The sequence below is a fragment of the Gymnoscopelus microlampas genome (genome assembly GCF_963454915.1).
Source record: "Gymnoscopelus microlampas genome assembly, chromosome: 2".
Lineage (NCBI taxonomy): Eukaryota > Metazoa > Chordata > Actinopteri > Myctophiformes > Myctophidae > Gymnoscopelus > Gymnoscopelus microlampas.
Window position 1 is genome coordinate 18,703,797 of NC_139939.1, and position 18,623 is coordinate 18,722,419.

An 18,623-nucleotide genomic window follows, 5' to 3' on the forward strand; every position below is an offset into this window, starting at 1 on the left:
AGTGGAAAAAGCTATCACTAATCATCTTTTTGGCACAGGCTCCGGAGCTACGGGCTGTAGCAAAGGGCCATTTTTAAGCACCCAGTAACCTCAAACAGGAAGTGGCCCCAATATTCTAAAGAGGATGTAGCCAGGTGCCTTTAGAAATCCACTCGTAAATACACCAGCAATGGCACCTTTCAACCTCCGAACAGGGCAGCACTCAGATGGGTTTCCTTCCTCTGCTGCTACTGCTCACAGAGGGAGGAGAGGTGGGGCAGGGAAGAGAGGGAGGGAGGGACCGACCTTCATAGGTTCCCTGTGCGTTGGACTTGAAAGTTTCTGTCAGTGAACTTTACATCAAACAGATCACGGCCCGCTGGTGGCTCTTTGAAGTGATGGAGGGGGTACCACAGCCTCTGTCTCTACATGTTGCTTTTCAAAATGTACAGACGCTGTGGAAAAGTCAAAGGTCTGCTGAGATCAAGGCTAAGGTCTAGGTCTAGCTGTCTTAGTAACCAGTCCTGTCACTCATATGAGAAAGTGCTAGACTTATTAGTGTAGCACTGGCAATTATGAGTTGTTCTCCTCTCTATTAAGGATAAATATTGGCTACTGGTAGGTCTAAAAACAACCAAGTTGATTTAATAAGAGGACAATTCATTTGGTTATCATGGCAGCCTATCAAAGACGTATTTAAACTACTTAAAATACTAGTAAACATATTTGAATTATATTAAGACAAATATTAAGAAGACGACCAAGAGAGAGGCAAACCAACTGTGAGTGAGCCTGAGATTATAACTAAAAATCTACATAATTTATTTAATCACTTTTCTTAATACAAGGCTGAGGATGAGCTACAGGCGCAAGGACCATGCGGAGCTCCTGAGGCAGAGGGGGCCGGGCGCTCATGTTCCCCACGCACCGCAACAGACCAGCGTTGCCATGTCCGCTTATTATAAGCGACTTTGGGCTTGTTTTTCTGTAAAGTCGCTTGTAAATATTGCTGGAGTTACGGGTTGCGTTTTTTTGGGGGGGGGCTTGTTGCTTAAGTGTAGTTGCTTATTTGGGCTTGTTTCCTAATGTCGTTTAAACCAGTGGTTCTCAAACATTTTCATGCCCAAATTAATATGTATTTTTCTGCAGACCCCCCATCTGAAAATATTTTATGCCAGGGACCCCAAACAAGATTTTTGTTGAGAAAATGTTTTAAAAATATTCCACTTTTTTGCTATTTAAAAAAAATAGCTGATCTACAAGCTCACAATCGCGACGCGTTGTGAGCTTGTAGATCGACTATTTTCAATTAGAAAGGGCTCATGTAGCCTTAGTTGCTTCTTTTGGGCTTGTTTTCATAGACCAAATTGCTTGTTTCTCTCACAAAACCTGGCAACGCTGCAACAGACAGACATCGGCCGCTGTTCCACATTACAGCCCGCATTCACACAGAAACCCCTACCTACCTAACAGTACTGTGGCAGCCGCTGCCTCAAAGAGTTTATCCTGCTAAGAAAAAAGTCCGATCGCACACTAAACCGAGACGAAAATGGCCAAAAGTGAGAGGCAAAGAAGAGGTCTGACTCTGAAGACCGAAGAAGTGTTTTTCGACTCCGAAACGTCCATGGATCAGCAGGATTTCGACATGTCGTCCAGTTGCCCTTTTAATGACGTCTTCAATTCCAAAGACTCCCCATCCATGGATCAGATCGACACTTTTCTGAAAAACGTGCAAGTTTTGCTGGAGGCTGCTAGCTTTATTGAGAGCGCCGAGAGGAAGGATGGAAGTGAGTTTTATTTTGTGTTGCATTTTGGCCTTTTCGATCGTTTGCTTCTGAATTTTTACGAAAACAAGACTTTCATTGTCTACACTACAGTCTCAGACAACAAAGGGCTGAGTTCATTCAACTATAAAGCACCATAGCCTTGTTATAATGTCTATGCGTGCTGCACTTGACTAGTGCGATCTGCAACATCAAATTGTATTATAGATAGATAGATTCTTTATTAATCCCCGAAGGGAAATTCATATATCCCACAGCTCACACAGGCATACATTAAGGTTAGTTAAAAAACACATCACAAAAAGAGGGGAGCACAGGTTAAAACTGAGGGAGGACAAATGTATAAAAAATATGATTATGAATAAGCATAAAAAGCATTTAAAGGTGTCACTGGGAATAATAATAGTAATCATCCTTTGGATGGGTAAAGAACCTATTTGTGGTCTAGCATGATCATATTTAAACTGTGTTTCTCCAGATGCATGTAGGACATTGCAGCACTTTGCAAACTGCACTCTAAAGCAAACCAATTAATTGGTTTGCTTTAGAGTGCAGTTTGCAAAGTGCTGCAATGTCCTACATGCATCTGGAGAAACACAGTTTAAATATGATCTATCATATTTCCCTGCAGTATAGTAGAGAGATACATATGACATAATGATTGGGTGTGTGTGTGGGTGTGCAAGCTGGCAGCCACTCCGATATGAGATACATTCTGACCACATTGCAGCGCCCTCTCCAACTCAGTTGAGGATGATGTCATTGTATCCTCGTATACAAGAAGGCTCTTGGTTAAAACAACTTTAATCGCCAGAGCTACCGTAGATATCATGAGTGGATGTTGATGAATTGGCCGTGTTTTATGAAAACAAATGAAGAGTTAACTCGTTCTAAACGGCATTTATTAGTTTATGTGCGGTTTCATATTTTGACATTTGGCAGCTTAGACAGGCATTATAGGTGAAGACTGAACCGCTCTTGCATAGATAGATTGCATTTAATGTCGTGGCAGATTACTTCTCTGTAAAAAATATATATTAATGTTGTATACTTTATTATTATTATTGTGGGTCTGCTGATCAGCTGCAAGTCATATAAAAATAGATTTGCTTGTCATCATTGTTAATCTTTATAAACACGTGTTGAATAATTGAATACTGTCTAATGCATATTGCACTAACGTTGTTGCCGTTTAGCAAAATCACCAGTTATATTGTAACATTACGTTGCACCAGATATACTGGCTATGCTTTTTTTTCCTGCTCTTCAACCGATTGTTTGCTTCCTGGTTTTATATTTGTGGGTGTTTTCGCATGGCTTCCACATGGCGCAAAGCGCCGCTACGATTGGCCGAGAGCAAGTTCGCTTCTCACGCCTGTCAGCGCCTGCCACCAATCGTGTGCCTTCCTGGCGGTGACGTCATGTGTTGCTGGGCCTGGCTTCGGCCGACACATGCTAGTGTTGCCATGTCCGCTTATTATAAGCGACTTTGTGCTTGTTTTCTGTGAAGTTGCTTGTAAAGATTGGTGGTTGCGGTTTTTGGGGGCTTGTTTTTAAAGTGTAGTTGCTTATTTGGGCTTGTTTCCTAATGTTGTTTAAACCAGTGGTTCTCAAACATTTTCATGTCAAGGAACCCACACGTTGTACATATTTGTCTGCGGACTGAGAATATTTTGTGCCAGGGACCTGTGTATCAGATTTGTGTTGTTGTTCCAATTTGTATTCCCCCCCCAAAAAAAAACATTTTGAAAATAGCAGATCTACAAGTTCACAATGCTTCGCGGTGTGACGCGTTGTGAGCTTGCAGATCGTCTATTTTCAAATAGCCAAAGTGCTCATGTGGCCTATATAGTCGCTTCTTATGGACTTGTTCTCATAGACCTGGTTGCTTGTTTCTCTCTCAAAACCTGGCAACGCTGCCTACTGCTTTGGTGAATCATGGGACTTGTAGGATGTGTGGGATTATTGTGGAGCTAGAGAAACTGTGACAGAGACACTTGGCCATGCTAAAGTGGGATCCACATCCACTGTTTTATTTCTGTGCATATAGCATCCTGTTTCATAACTCTCCCATGAATCAATGAACTTGGCCCCCATTAGATTATAAACGGATTAAGTACTAGACACCAAGCAGCATATCCTGCTGTTTTGTAGTATGTGTGATACAGATGCAGTCTGCTATTATTGAACGTCGATATAATCATAATCATCGTCATCATCACCACTCACAGAATTAATCAAAACATAGGACTTTGATAGATAAGCTTTAGGCCTTCATACAGTATCTTGTATGCCATTGTATGGCTTTTTAATTTCAAGGACCTCCAGTTTGGCATGCATTAGGCCACGGGGACCCCATAACTCTGAGAGTGTACAATGGTTCCATTTCAGACCTGTAAAGGGTCCATTTGGGTCCTATCAATCATTTAGCTGGGGACCCCTGGAACCCCCTCAAAGGCCCCTGGAGGTCCCCAGAACCACTGTTGTATGGGATTTTACCTGTACAAATAAAGGTCAAATAGTTGACTATTGAACATGTAGTCCCATATGATTTTGCTAACCGACTAGCAATACATAAAACTGACATACAACACAAGTACACACATGATCATTATTAATATACTGGCCGTTAAATGCAGTGGTGTAAAGTAACTAAGTACATTTACTCAAGTACTGTACTTTTTCCAAAATGCAGTGTGTCGAGTTGGCCTGCTGTGAAATGGATCAGGCCATTCAATAAAATGACTCGGTTTCCCAGGGTACCTCGCGGTGGGACAAGCCCCCTCTCTCTGGAGGGCCCCGCCCCCCAGCTGTAGAACCTAGGTAAACAAACTGGCAGGAAAGGAAACGAGCAGCAACAGCAGGGACTTTTGCTGGCTCTGGGCTGTTTGTTGGGGGGGACATTTTATATTGTTTGATACATTTTTTGTACAATTTTGTTATCGTGTTTCTAAGACACTTTTAATACTTTGATACACTGGGTTTTGTCGTTTTTAATGATTGGCCTCTGTGAAGCTTTGGCTGCAGCTTGTAAAGCTGGTGGAAAACACTGGCTTGTTTTTCTCTCTCTCTCTCTCTCTCTCGACAAAAGGCTGCTCGGGGCCAGCGAACAATATATATATATTTTTTAAAGCAACATCGTGTGTGAAACCGATCGAACATTTAAATATCGATCAGCTGTACCAGTTGTTTTGGAAAGATCACGCTATAAAATCACGTTAAAACAAAACAACAACACTAATCCATAGGCAAAGTATCATGACGGCTGTTCAGGTGATAAACATCCAGCTATTATTGGAAGCTGCGGAATATCTAGAAAGGAGAGAAAGAGGTAAATGGTGGAATCCCGATCATGGTCTAATAAGAAGGGTTAAACAAAAAAAACATGTATTTTATTCTGTACATGTAGATTAGTGTGCGACTGTGTGTCGGTGTTTACGTGGCAGCCCTGGTTGGTTGCATGTTGCGATCAGACGTGAAACTCACCACCGGTTTTACTGCTCTTTCACCCAACAGAATGTGAACACGGATACGCCTCAACGTTACCTTCAAATGAAAACACAAATAATTACCAGAGGCAACGGAAATTCCGAAACAAGAAGTTCAACAATACCCACAACAGGTAAGACTTTTAAATTAAGTGTCCCTTCTACCTGTTATTTGAGCATACCTGTATGCGATAGCCCTTGATATTCAAAGTCACTCGTCTTGAATGTATAAATAAAGATTAATTTGAATATTTTTGCTCGAAATTTATAATTTCGTGGGTAACCAAAAATAACAGATCTTCAAGCAAACAACACGTCGCTAAGCGACGTGTTGTTTGCTTGTAGGTCTGTTCTTTTTATTAGGTTTCATTTCCTCTAAGCAGCATGTTCTGGAAAACACAGCTTTCTTGTATGTTTGTATGCAGTCATAAAACGACGTTACTGAGAATAATTTGTATTTTTTTTTAAATAAACTACAATCGTAGGTTAAGGTTTAGTGAACGTTTCTATTGGGTTAGGTTAGTGGGGGTAGGTAGCAGCATCAACAACAGCCAGTGTTGCCATATTTTGTGAGAGAAATAAGCAACCAGCTCTAGTAAAACAAGCCCAATAGAAGCGATTATGCTGCTGCATGAGCCCTTTAAACCTATTTGAAAATAGCCGATCTGCGACGCGTTTTGAGCTTGTAGATTGGCTATTTTCAAAAAACATCTAGAAGAAAATGTGGAATATTGTTAAAACATTTTAACAACACAAATCTTGTATGGGGGTTCCTGGTATAAACATATTTTCAGATGGGGGTCTGCAGACAAATACATAGGCTATTAATGTGGGGTCTTTGATATGAAAATGTTTAAGAAACACTGGTTTAAACATCATTTAGGAAACGAGCCCAAATAAGCAATCACACATTAGAAACGAGCCCAAAAACTGCAAACCGCAACTACCAATATTTACAGTACAAGCAACCTTACAGAAAAAGAAGCCCACAGCTGCTCATAACAAGCAGACCTGGCAACACTGATCAACAGCTCTCTAGCATTCATCAGCTGATTGTCAAGCTGCCTGCAGCTGCTAGGGACAAGGGTAAAAGTGACACCTACAGAACAGAACGAACAATCCTTTACAATGTGCCTCACTTGCTCCACAAGCGACTGAAACGTGTTTTTTTTGTTGCTGTACATATTACGTTTTCTTAATCTATTTTTGACGTGAGGAATTTCCACATTTTCACATATCATTGTTGTCTACACTGTGGGAGTGTGTGACAGTTTTATCACCATCCCTAAAAGGAAAAAGCTGCTATTTATGGCAAGTTTTGCTTGCAATCCTCCCAACACAAATACCCGGAGATCTTTGAGGAATAAGTTAATTAATCAGTTATAGATTCGCTATATAGGGTCTTTTAGCAGTTTAATTATTCTGGAATTGTATCTCATTGAAAAAACTGTAGTTGAATTATTCTTGGATTGTGAATCCAGCATGTCTTTAGGCCCTACTGTGTAATATCAACTGGACTTCAACTTCAAGTTTATTGTCACACTCACATCATATGTTTACAGGTGTAATAGACTGGGTGAAATATTTTTATGTACACGCTCCCAACATTTTGCAGTTTACAGAAAAGGGTCGTACTCGTAAGGGTAGGGAATATAGAAACAAAAAGACACGGTGTCACTGTCAAATATACATAAGGTGCATGATCAACATAGAATAAAGAGGTTTTAATTATCATAATTATCATGTAGCTTGATGTAATGTGTGATAGACAAATCAGATGTTGCCACATCAGTCATGGCTCTTGTAAAGTACCGTACACTCTGATGGGAGACATGTGCATTGGGGGAACAGGAACTGCAGCCAAGAATCTCCTCTGATAAAGCCAAAGTAGTGTGCTGAAATAGCCGATCTACAAGCTCGGATGCGACACGCTCTGATCTGGGAGATTGGCTATTTTCGGCGCTCGACTCTGTTGTACGACCAAGTCTAAATCAGCCGATACGGCTCAATGTGATTTCACTTGCCACTATGGTGCTTGCATGAATCTTTCCATTGACAACTACTGTATGCATCAAATGGAAGCCTAGCCTCCTCTATCTCTCAGAGCTTTTTAATATTAATGTAGGAACGGGCCACAAACAGGAACTGTGCATTACTCATCAACAGCGCAGCACGCTCACTCACGTTGCCTAGTTCTGCATGGCAACAGTCACGATCAGATATAGGTCCAGGCTTGCTCCAGGTGAGGCCACCTCCTTTGTGACATGCCGAGGCTTAAAGTGATGGGCTTATCTCAGTCTGTCCTTTCACCTACTGTTTACAGCGGGGTCGCCTTTATCTCATTGACCTGCTGCTTGTGTGTGTGCGTGAGCGTCGGTGCGTGCATGCCCATACACAAGCATGCTTGCGGAAGGAATCCAGTGTTGTTTATATTGTCATTGAGATTCTGACGTGTTGATAGATGATATGGGAGGTGGGGAACGGGTTTACATTTACAATGATAAAAGAGCATATAAAATCAAGGCGACTTAGATTGAATTTTCTGAGTGGGTTCTGCTGGAGCGTATAAAGACATTGTGTGTGTTGCTTCACTGTTGGCTGTAGTGGGGGGCTGGGCTAAGAGATGCCACTGATTCAGAGTAATGGTAGCTTCACACGAGAGAGAGAGAGAGCACGAGGGGGGTGGCTGTCATACAGATGAAGTGGTTTAGATCAGTGGTTCCCAACCTGAGGTCTGAGACCCCCTTGAGGGTCACCAAAGATCGCAGGGAGGCCGTGTCTATTTGGAGGTAGTCCTACATTTTAAACACGTTGCACAAAATCATAACTTGGATTTTTCAAGGTTTTTCTAAAAGTGAAAAAAAATAGTGAACATAGTCTATCTACAAGCTCACAACCTGGCTTGTTGTGTCAGATGTAAGAAGTTGGGCTCCATGGAAAAAAGGTTGGGTAACACTGGCTTAGATGAATCATTACATACATTCTGTATTGGCCTATTCAGAGCATAAGCATTACAGGGGGAGTTGTAGAATATGTGAGTTGCGACCTGTCAAACACATGCACGTGAACGCTAACGGCAGATGTGGGTTTTCTGGTAATGGCGCAGGCCAGCTTATTAGTTAGGTTCATGATTTCCCTGTGATAGCTGCGAGTCCACTTAAGCCATACACCTTGCCATGTTCAATCAAATATACTGTCACAGTTGAGTTGATAACCAGTCTTGCGTACCCTACTACAAGTACAGTAATGTATTCTAACAGAGACATGTGGTGTTTTTATTGGTATAAATAATTGAACACAAAAAAGCCTTTCTTATGTGGTGACAACTCTCATGTATACTAACCTCACAACTTGAGAAGCTGTAAGGAACCAAAGAAATGTTTTCATTTGTTTACCTTTTTTTGGGCCTACCACTTCCACCACTAGCACCACTGTCACCGTATTTCCTGTGCTCCTGCCCCCTGCTAACAGCACAACAGGCTGTCATGTTAATACAAGATGAGAAAAGAGAGAGTGGGGACACATAAATCCCCAATAAGGAGAATTGATGATCACATGACCCGGGAGAAATCGGTTCCTCCCCCTAAGCCTGTCCCTGAGGTGCAGTGCACTTTATGTGGCTAGGAACCCAGCCGTTTATGTATCAGGAGGAGGGCCTGTGTCCCTTCAGTGTGTTTCCACACAAAGAAGCTCTTAGGGGCCAGCTGATTCACTTTACATTATTAACAGAGCACTGAACCCTGGCTACCGTGTGTGCACTCACACTCACCCACCAGCGTATGTTGGCACACACACACACACACACACACACACACACACACACACACACACACACACACACACACACACACACACACACACACACACACACACACACAGAGATCTGTTGTGCTGTAGTCAAGGCTTTGTAGTGCAACTTTGCAGGCCTGACAGTCATGTGGGGAGGGTGGAGAGTTTGTTAGCATTTGTGCGAAGGCTGCACTGCACTTGGCCCTGACTTTGTCTCATTTGGGATTAATTAATAAATCCATTCAAACGAGGCAAAGCCAATTCAGTGCGTCTCTATTGGGCTTTGTTTGTCCAGCTTACATGTATATTAGCCAGCCTGTGCAGAATGAGGTTCCAAGAGTGAATAGACCTGAACATGCAATGCAAGTCTAGGCTGTTATTAACCACTTATGCCCTATTTTATACATCGTCCATTCGAAAATAGCCGATCTACCAGCTCACAACGCATCTCGATGCGATGTGTGCGGGCTTGTAGATCGGCTATTTTTGAAGAATGTTGATAGATTTTGAAAACTTGGGATAAATTTACACCGCCAGACTGAAAATGGTTAAGTGTGTGACATGTTCTCTACTCTCTATTGTTGCAGGTCCACACACAATGAGCTGGAGAAGAATAGGTGAGTTGGTCTTCCGCTTTTAGCTTCACTTAATTTGAGTACACTGTATGCTAAAACACACACTCACACACTCTGCCCTGACACCATAACCAGTTCCTCACATCTTACTCTCTTACTTTGCCAGGCTTTAGTCTGTCCTCAAGCAAGCATTTCCTCTTCAACAGGTCATTAAAAACAAAAGTATAAGGGCGACCTAGTTCCAGTGAGCTATGGGCATTTCTCTCTCTCTCTCTCTCTCTCTCTCTCGCTAACACTCCTGAGTCACAACTCTGCATGGGTTTATGCAACAGTGTGGTTGCTAAGGGCTTTGAGTTACATGGACAAGGCAAGGGTGCATGCAGGGCTGAAACTGGAGACCAAAGTTCAGTGCTTGTTGAAATGTAAAGATGTCTTTTGAGTGGATCGTGCGTGGGGGGTGGAGGAGGGTTTAATGGTCGCAAAGTTTCTTCCCCAACTAGATGCTTGCTTTTCATGGGTTTCACCCGAACGTTCATTTTTTAATCTCGGTCTTCACAAGATAGCATCTCTGCACCATTAGGAATGTGGCGTATTGAAATAGGCCGTGGCTTGTGATGGTTTGTCTGCCACTGCTTCTTTGGTGGTGACAAAAGATAGTGGTTTCTTAGAAGCCCTTATCAGATTGTGAGTCCACCGCCCACATTGGGCACTAGTCGTCTGTGTTTTGGCTTTGTAGTTTCACAAGACAATCATGCTGTGAGAGGGTTCACTTCCAGACCATAAATAAGTGCAGCTAGACTTTCAGGATTTATGGTAAATAAAAAAACAACCGCCTTCCATTTCATTATCTCCAAGCATGTGGGTACAATGAAAGGATGTGTGTGTCCATTGAATTAACTTATTTGACCGGTGTACCCCAGGTGTCTATACTTGGTCCCCTCCTTTTTTCCTCTACACCTAATCTCTTTGCCAAAAATAGCTGATCTAAAAGCTTTTGGTGGAAGTTTGTATATTGTGACATGCCCAGAATAGTGATACTAGGGGTTCATGTTGTTAAATATAGTCCGTCACACAGAGTTCATGCGTCATGATTGTGGTGCTAGTATATGTCGCCTTGCTTTCTCCCCCCTACATGAGGCCAGCCGGATGCCCAACTGGTCCAGACAGATAGCAACAGCAGCATCGCCCACACAGGTTGCTTCGTCAGTGTTCCTCCATGCCACCCCGTGTGACACCACCATGTGTGGGATGTGGCAGAGATAAAGTGATCCGTGCTTGTTGTGCTCACGGGGAGGAGGAGAGTCAGAGAGGCACTGGCCTGGAACATGCTGTTCTGTGCAACACTGCACAAGTCATGATGAGGCACCTACAAGTCCTTGTCCTTGGTCTTTTAAGCTGAACACCTTGAGTCTGAGGTTGCTGTTTTCTAGGGATGGACTGATTAATTGGATGAACATCGGTATCTCGGCTGATACTTGCCTTGCTGACTATGTTATAAGTGTATATGTGTATTGATCGGCTATCAGCCAAATTGTTATTTTAATCGGTATCGGCCCAGAATCTCCCAGTCTGTTCATCCCTAGTTGTTTGTTAGGTGAATTACAGTACCAGCCTAATCACATTTTCATTAGCAAAGAAAGAGAAAAATAGAAAATCAATCTTTATTTGTATTTATAAAAAATAAAATAAATGAGAGACACACTTTAGGTCGAAATAGCTTATAATCCCCACTTTTTCTTTTCTTGCCAGCGGTTAATCCAATTCCCCTTTAAGCACATGTCCCGCTGTAAGCTATATGTGTCAGGCATAGTTGTGCAGTCAAGTGTGTGAGGCTTACGCCATACACAGTCAAATCCTCAGCGTTAATTTATCCATTTGTAACTCTGAGAGTGTACAAATGTACACTCTTAAGAGTTAAATTAACCCATAGGATTTTGTGTAATTGAGGAGTGGGGCAGCCCTGTCTTTCCATCTCAGCAGACTTCTCTAGTGCTGTAAATGGGAGGCGGCGGCCCGTTTACGGCCCAGCCTGACTGGGGCCTTTGCAACACTTTTATCAGGCGCTCACATCTCGTTGCGGCTGTGAAGGCCTCGCCTTCCGCGGCTACCGCAGGACCTGATAACCTCTCTGCAAAGAGCTGAAGTCATGACGGGGCAAGACCACAGGACTCAGATGAAAGGGTTTTTTGCAAAAACCCACATTCCAGATGCTCACATAGCGCGGCCCACCAAAGATAACGCCGTGGCCCTGCCACTTTGATCAACGCTACGCATAACAAACCCATTTTACTGCCACATGTCACCACTAAATTACACTGTTAGTTAGGTTTAACAGTACACAGTAAAATCCTCATTGTTAGTTTAACTCTGCAAGTGTAAAAATGGACCGTGTGTACAGATGTAGCAGAATTGTTTGCTGCCACTATATATAATGTTGCTATTCTAATTTGTAAACAACCCCTTTCATCACCCCGTCCTCTCTATAAGTCATTGTTGTTTGAAACGTGTCAAATGGCGGATTTGCTCACATTATGCCCCAGCTAAGGCAAGTCGTGGTTTAGTCATGTTGAACTTGAGGGCGAGTTGTGTAACACACGATGAGGGAATTACACAGTGCTCTGTTTATTTTTGCCATTTTCTTACGCCTTATTTCAGATAGGTCAGTGTAGAGAGACAGGAAACCAAGGGCAGAGAGAAAGGAAGGACATGCAAAACAAAAAAAGGGGTTGGATTCAAACCTGTGTTCTCACACACGCTAGGAGCATAATGGTCTGTGCGCTAAATGGCCGAGCCAGCAGCCACCAACGATGTACAGTAAAAAAATGTTTTTAATAATGTCTCCGTTTATGGTTAATCAATACAGCAGGCTTTTTACTCACTTCAATAAAATCCAACGGAGTCAACGGTCATCAACCCCCTCCTCTCCACCTTCTATTCATTTTCATATTGTTTATCAGGACTTTGACCATAATAAAGACAGTGACAGATTTCGCTGCCCATGGCAGGGTCACAGATGCAGTATTAGTTTTTCCACTCGGTCCTTACAAAGCTGAGTTTGTGTAAACACTAAACAGTGTGTTAAACGCCATTCAGCGTGAGCTCTCTGTGGAATATTAAAACGGATACCTCCAAGTCATATTTCAGAAATAGACAATCTACAAGATCACAAGTCACGTGATGTCGCAAATCTTCTAAAAGTTTTGATTTGTTTTTCTCCTGAAGTGTTCGCCTATAATGATAAGCCCAAAATAGGGACGCCAGGGTTAATGTGCTTAAGGTGGCACGCGAAGAGTGACCTTGAGGTCCGCCCCACTTAGTATTTTTTTGTTCTGTGTCGGTGGCCTGGGATAAATGAAGATGGTCACGCCTCATTTGAGTTCGACATTGGAGCGGTGTGTGGGTGTTCTCGTCCGCCAGGTTTTTTTTTCCTTTTTTTTTTTTGTCCCCTTCCAAAAACTGCAAAATACACGCAACCGTTCCACTTAGATGCAGCCTACAGAACACTTTGGTTGTCATTACGTGAGTGGGCTGCAAATGTGGTGGTGGGGGGCCCATCTGGACTAATACAGTCATGAGTGTTTTTAAGTAACTGGAGGTGATATTTCACAACAATTGCAATGACCTTTCAGTTAACTACATAATATAGTGTTTGATATCCATGATCCAATGAAACATTTTTACATCCTCCTTTGCTCAATATATCTGTAAGGTATATGTCTGAAAGGAAGTCTAAAGATGTATACATTATTAGTAATAATACCTTGTTAAGAGGGTTTTTTAATCAATTTGTAAGAGTAAGGTGTCCCAAACCAATAGTTTACGTGGTAAACATCTTGCTTTTGAGTGAACCTTGCCATTATTTTCTCATTCTTCCTATAAATATAATACCTGTGTTCAGGCCTTCGGGGGTGAGTAGTCACACTTGTATAAAGCCCCAGCTCCATGTTTTCTGGATGTGCTGATGCTGATACTCCTCGAAAAGAACCGTAGAACTGCTGCACCAGCCGCTCCGTTTTGTCTGCCCAGTGAGCGCGGCCTATTCTGAGGCTTCGCTGCAGGGCCTAAAACCGGCACCATTTGTTCTCCTCCAACGTGACGACTTGTAAGCTTTTCTTGGCTCGGGAAAGCGGCTTAGGGGACTTGATCTTTGGTCTGGCGAGCCCAGCTATGGAGCTCTGGTGGAGCATGCACACGTGCTAGCTAGGGCACGTTTCCCCTCCATCCTGTTGTCCAGCGCCAGTTAGGGCTGTCACGATTACAAATTTAAGTTGACGATTAATTATCACTCAAATAATTGTGATTAACGATTTAATTGTGTGGCGTTGATAATTTATGGAACATTATGAATAAAAATTACATTTCTGTTTGGCTTTTAGCTTTCGTAAACAAAAGTTGCACAGGGCAGACATGTAGACAAATAACACATATTTAGTTACTTTATACTTAAAAATAAACATTAATAGTGGAAATAGCCGATCTATAAGCTCAAAACGCGTCACATCGCAACGTGTTTTGAGCTTATAGATCTGCTATTTCCACTATTTTTTAACATGGAATTGATTATGACGATTATGCAAAAATAATTGCGACTATATAAAATAATTGCGATTATATAAAATAATTGCAATTAGACTATTATGTAATAATTGTGACAGGCCTAGCGCCAGTCCGCCCACCCCCCTGCTAGCCTCAGTGTTTGACCGACGACGACGACGGAGCAGAAGGAAGTCATTGACAGGCTGATGGGATGAGAGGAGGGATAGGTCAAACACACCTGACTCAGGAGAGCCTTGAGCGACACACAAGCGTGATAATACCCTCTCCCAGTGTATCAGTTAGTGCTGCTGCCCAGGGGACAATCTAACCTGTAATTAACACAGTGATCTACATTAGGTAAACCAGTACCAGGGTGGTATATAATTAACACCAGAGCCCCACTCAAATGCTGGTGATTGTGGTGCATCATTTGGTCTTTATAATTGCTGCTGTTTAATGTAACGTTGGTGAAAGTAGGTCACTGGCTTGTATACCAAAAATAAAACAGATTGGTTTTGAGTATTTTGGCTCGTATTTAGACTATTTGCCACACGCATACATTTCAGGGTTAAACGACACAATAGTGTCTTCCAAAAACAGCTTTAGGAAGACTTGAGAGAATCCTTGTTTACCTTTTGACACAGGTCGCCCATAACCCCCTGACTGCGCAGCAAAATCCTCAGTGTTCATTTATCCATTTGTAACTCAGAGTTTACATGATGTAACCAAAATGGAGCCTTTGGGTCCATTTTGAGTACGTTTGTACTCTCTCAGACTTAAATCAACACTGATGATTTTACTGCCCCTGGATCCTCTGACCTTTTGACTCTGGTTATCTTCCCACCTCCTTGTTGTGCCCTTATACAGCAAACTGCATCCTCACCGCATTCCGTGAAAGGACACCGCGTTAGCAAACTAACAGGGCCGGGCGACGGGCATACAGGCTTAGTCAGCAGGTTGGAGCCCAAGGTGTTAGACTCAACGGGCTTGTTTAATTTGAAGGACCAAAAATAGCAACGGTGTGTTGTTTTGAATGAGAGAGAGGCTGTGAAGTTTAGGCACGAGGAGGAAAAGTATCAGACTCCTCCTGTGTTCTTTCTGGTCTCTCCCCCTGCAATAGCAACCCTTCGGCTCGTCCTCCTACGCGCCGTTTTGCCATTAACGGCAGCGGTGTTGGGTCAGACTTGTTGATAAGCCCACGCTAGCATAAGTGGACTGACATGCTGTTGTTACATTGTGTTCCAGGATGGAATGCTCCTGTGTTCCTTTGCTTGGTACAGTAGTTAGTCAAGCTGCTTAGTCATTTAGCGGCCATGTTAAACTAAATCCACACCTAAAGGCAGAAGGAAAGAAAGAAAGAAAGAAAAATGCTTATTGGGGGGAAAAAAACAACCCACAGCATGTTCATTTAGGCTAAATCTAACTATGTGTCTATTTTTAGCCTCACAGCCGGGGAAAAGGGGAAAAACACCACTCGCTTTTGACCAATCACAGTGCCCCTTGATGTTAGCAACTCACCAATGAGAGTGCAGATCTTCCCGACTATCTGACGTCGTTCTCTCCCTGAATGTAGGCTATGTACGACTAAATATATTGTCTAAAATATAGATGCATAACATATACTATGTGTATATTGTATTTGGAGGAATAGTACATGGAATAACATTTGTTAAAATGATGTTTAAATCAACTTAACCTAACTTTTGTAAGTTTGCACGCATGTCTATTTGTGTGTGTGTCTCTCTGCATTTGTGTGTTTGTGGGAAAAGGCGGATGTAGTGTGGGCTATGTTTGGATTATGATCCCCCATTGGACGTACCAAAGCCTCTCTGCACAGCTACACGGCTGTGGAGAGGATGTGGTCTGAAGGGGCACTGAAACCCCCCACCCTCATCCCACACACCCCTTGCGCAGAGCTAACATCTGGCTGGATGGCCCTCGGTTTGCACCAGGCCTGTTTTAGGAGCCATGCTGCCATATTGGAGTTTAATCCAAAGCTTCTCTCGTCCTGACCCCAGGACCAAGCAAGGGGTGGAGTTGGTGGAACGGGTCAGCAGCTGGTCCGATGGATGGATGAATGAATGGAAGTGGAGACACTTGATTTTGAGCATAGAAGGGCATTGGAATCATGTGATCTCCACCGCTGTGTGTGTGTGTGTGTGAGAGAGAGAGAGAGAGAGAGCGTGAGAGACGTTTTTTTTTTAAACAATGTCTTGGACAACCCAACTAAAGGCATGTGATCTCACTCTCTACCTCTTTCACTTCTCTCTCTCGCTCCCCTTCTCCCTCCAAGAGCGAAGCCTTTGTCAGTGGAGCAGATTAAAAGGCAGTGTGCACGTGTGAACTAATCCATGTGTCAGTGATGGGTTTCAGCCCCATTCTCCCTTGGCTCCGCTACACATACCGCACAGCTGGCAGGACCCCCCCCCCCCCTCCTAGTCAGCCTGGTATGTGTGTGTGTGTGTGTGTGTGTCTGTGCATGTTGTTTGGCTTTTCAGCTTTTTTCATCTCAAGCTAACCAGTCATCTTTCCCCTTCTCTGTCTGATGATCATCTGGTTTCCTATGCATCCCCCCATCTCTCTCTCTCTCTCCCTCCCTTCTTCTTGTTCACTGTTGCTATGCATCGTTGCAGATGCCTCTCAGTGGCTTGGCATGGCTTCAGCGTGTTGGCGTGACGGCGGTCGGTGTCAGTCTGCCCAGTAATGACTGCCGTCCGTCCGTGCACTTTATTTACCAGCCTTCCGCATGGGGATTGGCTGCAAGAGGGGTTCCCCTGTGATCCCACATTGATTTTTTTCCCTTTTTTTCCGTCTTCAGCCTCCCATTAGTCTGTTATTATAGTAGCTCCTACACTTTCAGTGTGGTTTCAAATCCTGCATCTCGCTGATGTTTTTCCAAGCGGGTTCCAGTGGCGATCCCAGACTAAACAATCCCACCGGCGGCGTTCCCGTCCGTCCGCAGCCAGTCACAGGAAGGTGGGACTCTCTTTGCAGAAGTTTTCCCGAGCCAAGAGTCTTTGGGAAGGATTGAGGTCACAATTCAAATGAATTGTGAATCTAAAAAGGAAATACAGCTTTGAGAATTAACCTATTTTTGGCATGGCATTATAGTTGAAAAATATAAAAGGAATTCTAAAAAGTTCAAAGAATTAAAAAAATGGCAGATGTAAAAGCTTGGAGATACCGGCATTCCTCACATTACACAACTGTGTTTGTCAAGTGTAACAATTAGCCATCAGTACACTCAATGGACGATTGTATTGGTGGGGTGGGTGGGGGGCACCATGCAACCAACACAAGGCGTAACGTGGGGTAGTTTTAGTTTAGTTTAGTTTTTCCTGGAAGGCTGTTTAAGTCTTAAGGACTTGACTTGTTTTTTTTAAGTGTCTTTCCATCAATAGATTTCCTGGTCTCCCTCTGTCTTTTGTCCACCGGGCTGCTGGGTGAGGATGACCGAACTGGGGATGACATAGTCACAAGTTCCACCCCTTAATAGTTGAAGTTGCTTGAAGAGACTTCACTCGTCAAACCGGCAGGGAAACGGACAACAGGCTTAGTTCAGTTAGTCCAGTTTTCTTTCCTTCTTCATTTGAATAGAAAATCTTCTGTAGAGATCAGCTGGTGAAAAGGATCACTAGGACAGAGTCACTTGCCATTGGCTGGCCTAGTGTAACCCAGCCCAGATCACTCATCTGTGTCGGCTCCCAAGGCTAGTTTCTGGGCAGATTACAAACAGACAGAAGTCCTCTCTCTCTCTGTCTCTCTCTCTCCATCTATCCCATCTGTCCATGTTTCATAAAGGAGAACAGAAATGCATTGGTCTTTCATTGGAGAGAAGTCTGCAGCAGCAGTTGAGCAGAGCCTGTTTTAATCTCTGTGTGTGTGTGTGTGTGTGTGTGTGTGTGTGTGTGTGTGTGTGTGTGTGTGTGTGTGTGTGTGTGTGTGTGTGTGTGTGTGTGTGTGTGTGTGTGTGTGTGTGTGTGTGTGTGTGTGTGTGTGTGTGTGTGTGTGTGCGTGCGTGCGTGCGTGCGTGCGTGCGTGCGTGCGTGCGTCACAGAGAGAGAGCAAGAGTGTATGTGAGAGCCCAGAAACGTGACGGATTAGCTAGCATGTCACCAGCGGCAAAATATGACTCTTAACCAATTTTCTTCAATGTAAAGCCAGCCTCTCAACCCCTCATTTGTTTACCTTTGCCCCGCTAACACAGGCTGTCATTTGAATTCATCATCCAGTGCATTTTTTTTTCATGAGTAATGAGAACATCTTGGACATGTTGTCCAGTGGCTGTTGATGACATTATGCTAGCATTCATACATCATGTGCCAACCATAGACTGATGTTTATGATGACAGTGCATGTAGACTCACTTTAGAGGACAACGTAGAATGTTGTTTTTCAAAGACAGGTTCGATTGCTTTCTTCTTTTTTCTTTTTGCTAGCCATAGCCGGACCATTCCTCATCCCAGCCAGAT

At 43.2% G+C, this 18,623-nt stretch overlaps 1 protein-coding gene across 2 annotated transcripts in view; it reads left to right on the forward strand.

Moving 5' to 3' along the window:
• The first annotated feature begins 1,434 nt into the window (after window positions 1–1,434).
• Window positions 1,435–18,623, forward strand: part of mxi1 (max interactor 1, dimerization protein) — a 29,366-nt gene continuing 12,177 nt past the window's right edge. The window contains exons 1-3 of one of the 2 annotated variants that reach the window (XM_084042134.1): window positions 1,435–1,766; window positions 5,280–5,385; window positions 9,628–9,657. In XM_084042134.1, coding sequence (XP_083898260.1) covers window positions 1,529–1,766; window positions 5,280–5,385; window positions 9,628–9,657 — 374 coding nt within the window. In that variant the 5' untranslated portion in view covers window positions 1,435–1,528. Of the gene's footprint in view, window positions 1,767–4,610; window positions 5,095–5,279; window positions 5,386–9,627; window positions 9,658–18,623 lie in introns of those variants that run through there. The other variant, XM_084042135.1, reaches the window with a different exon arrangement.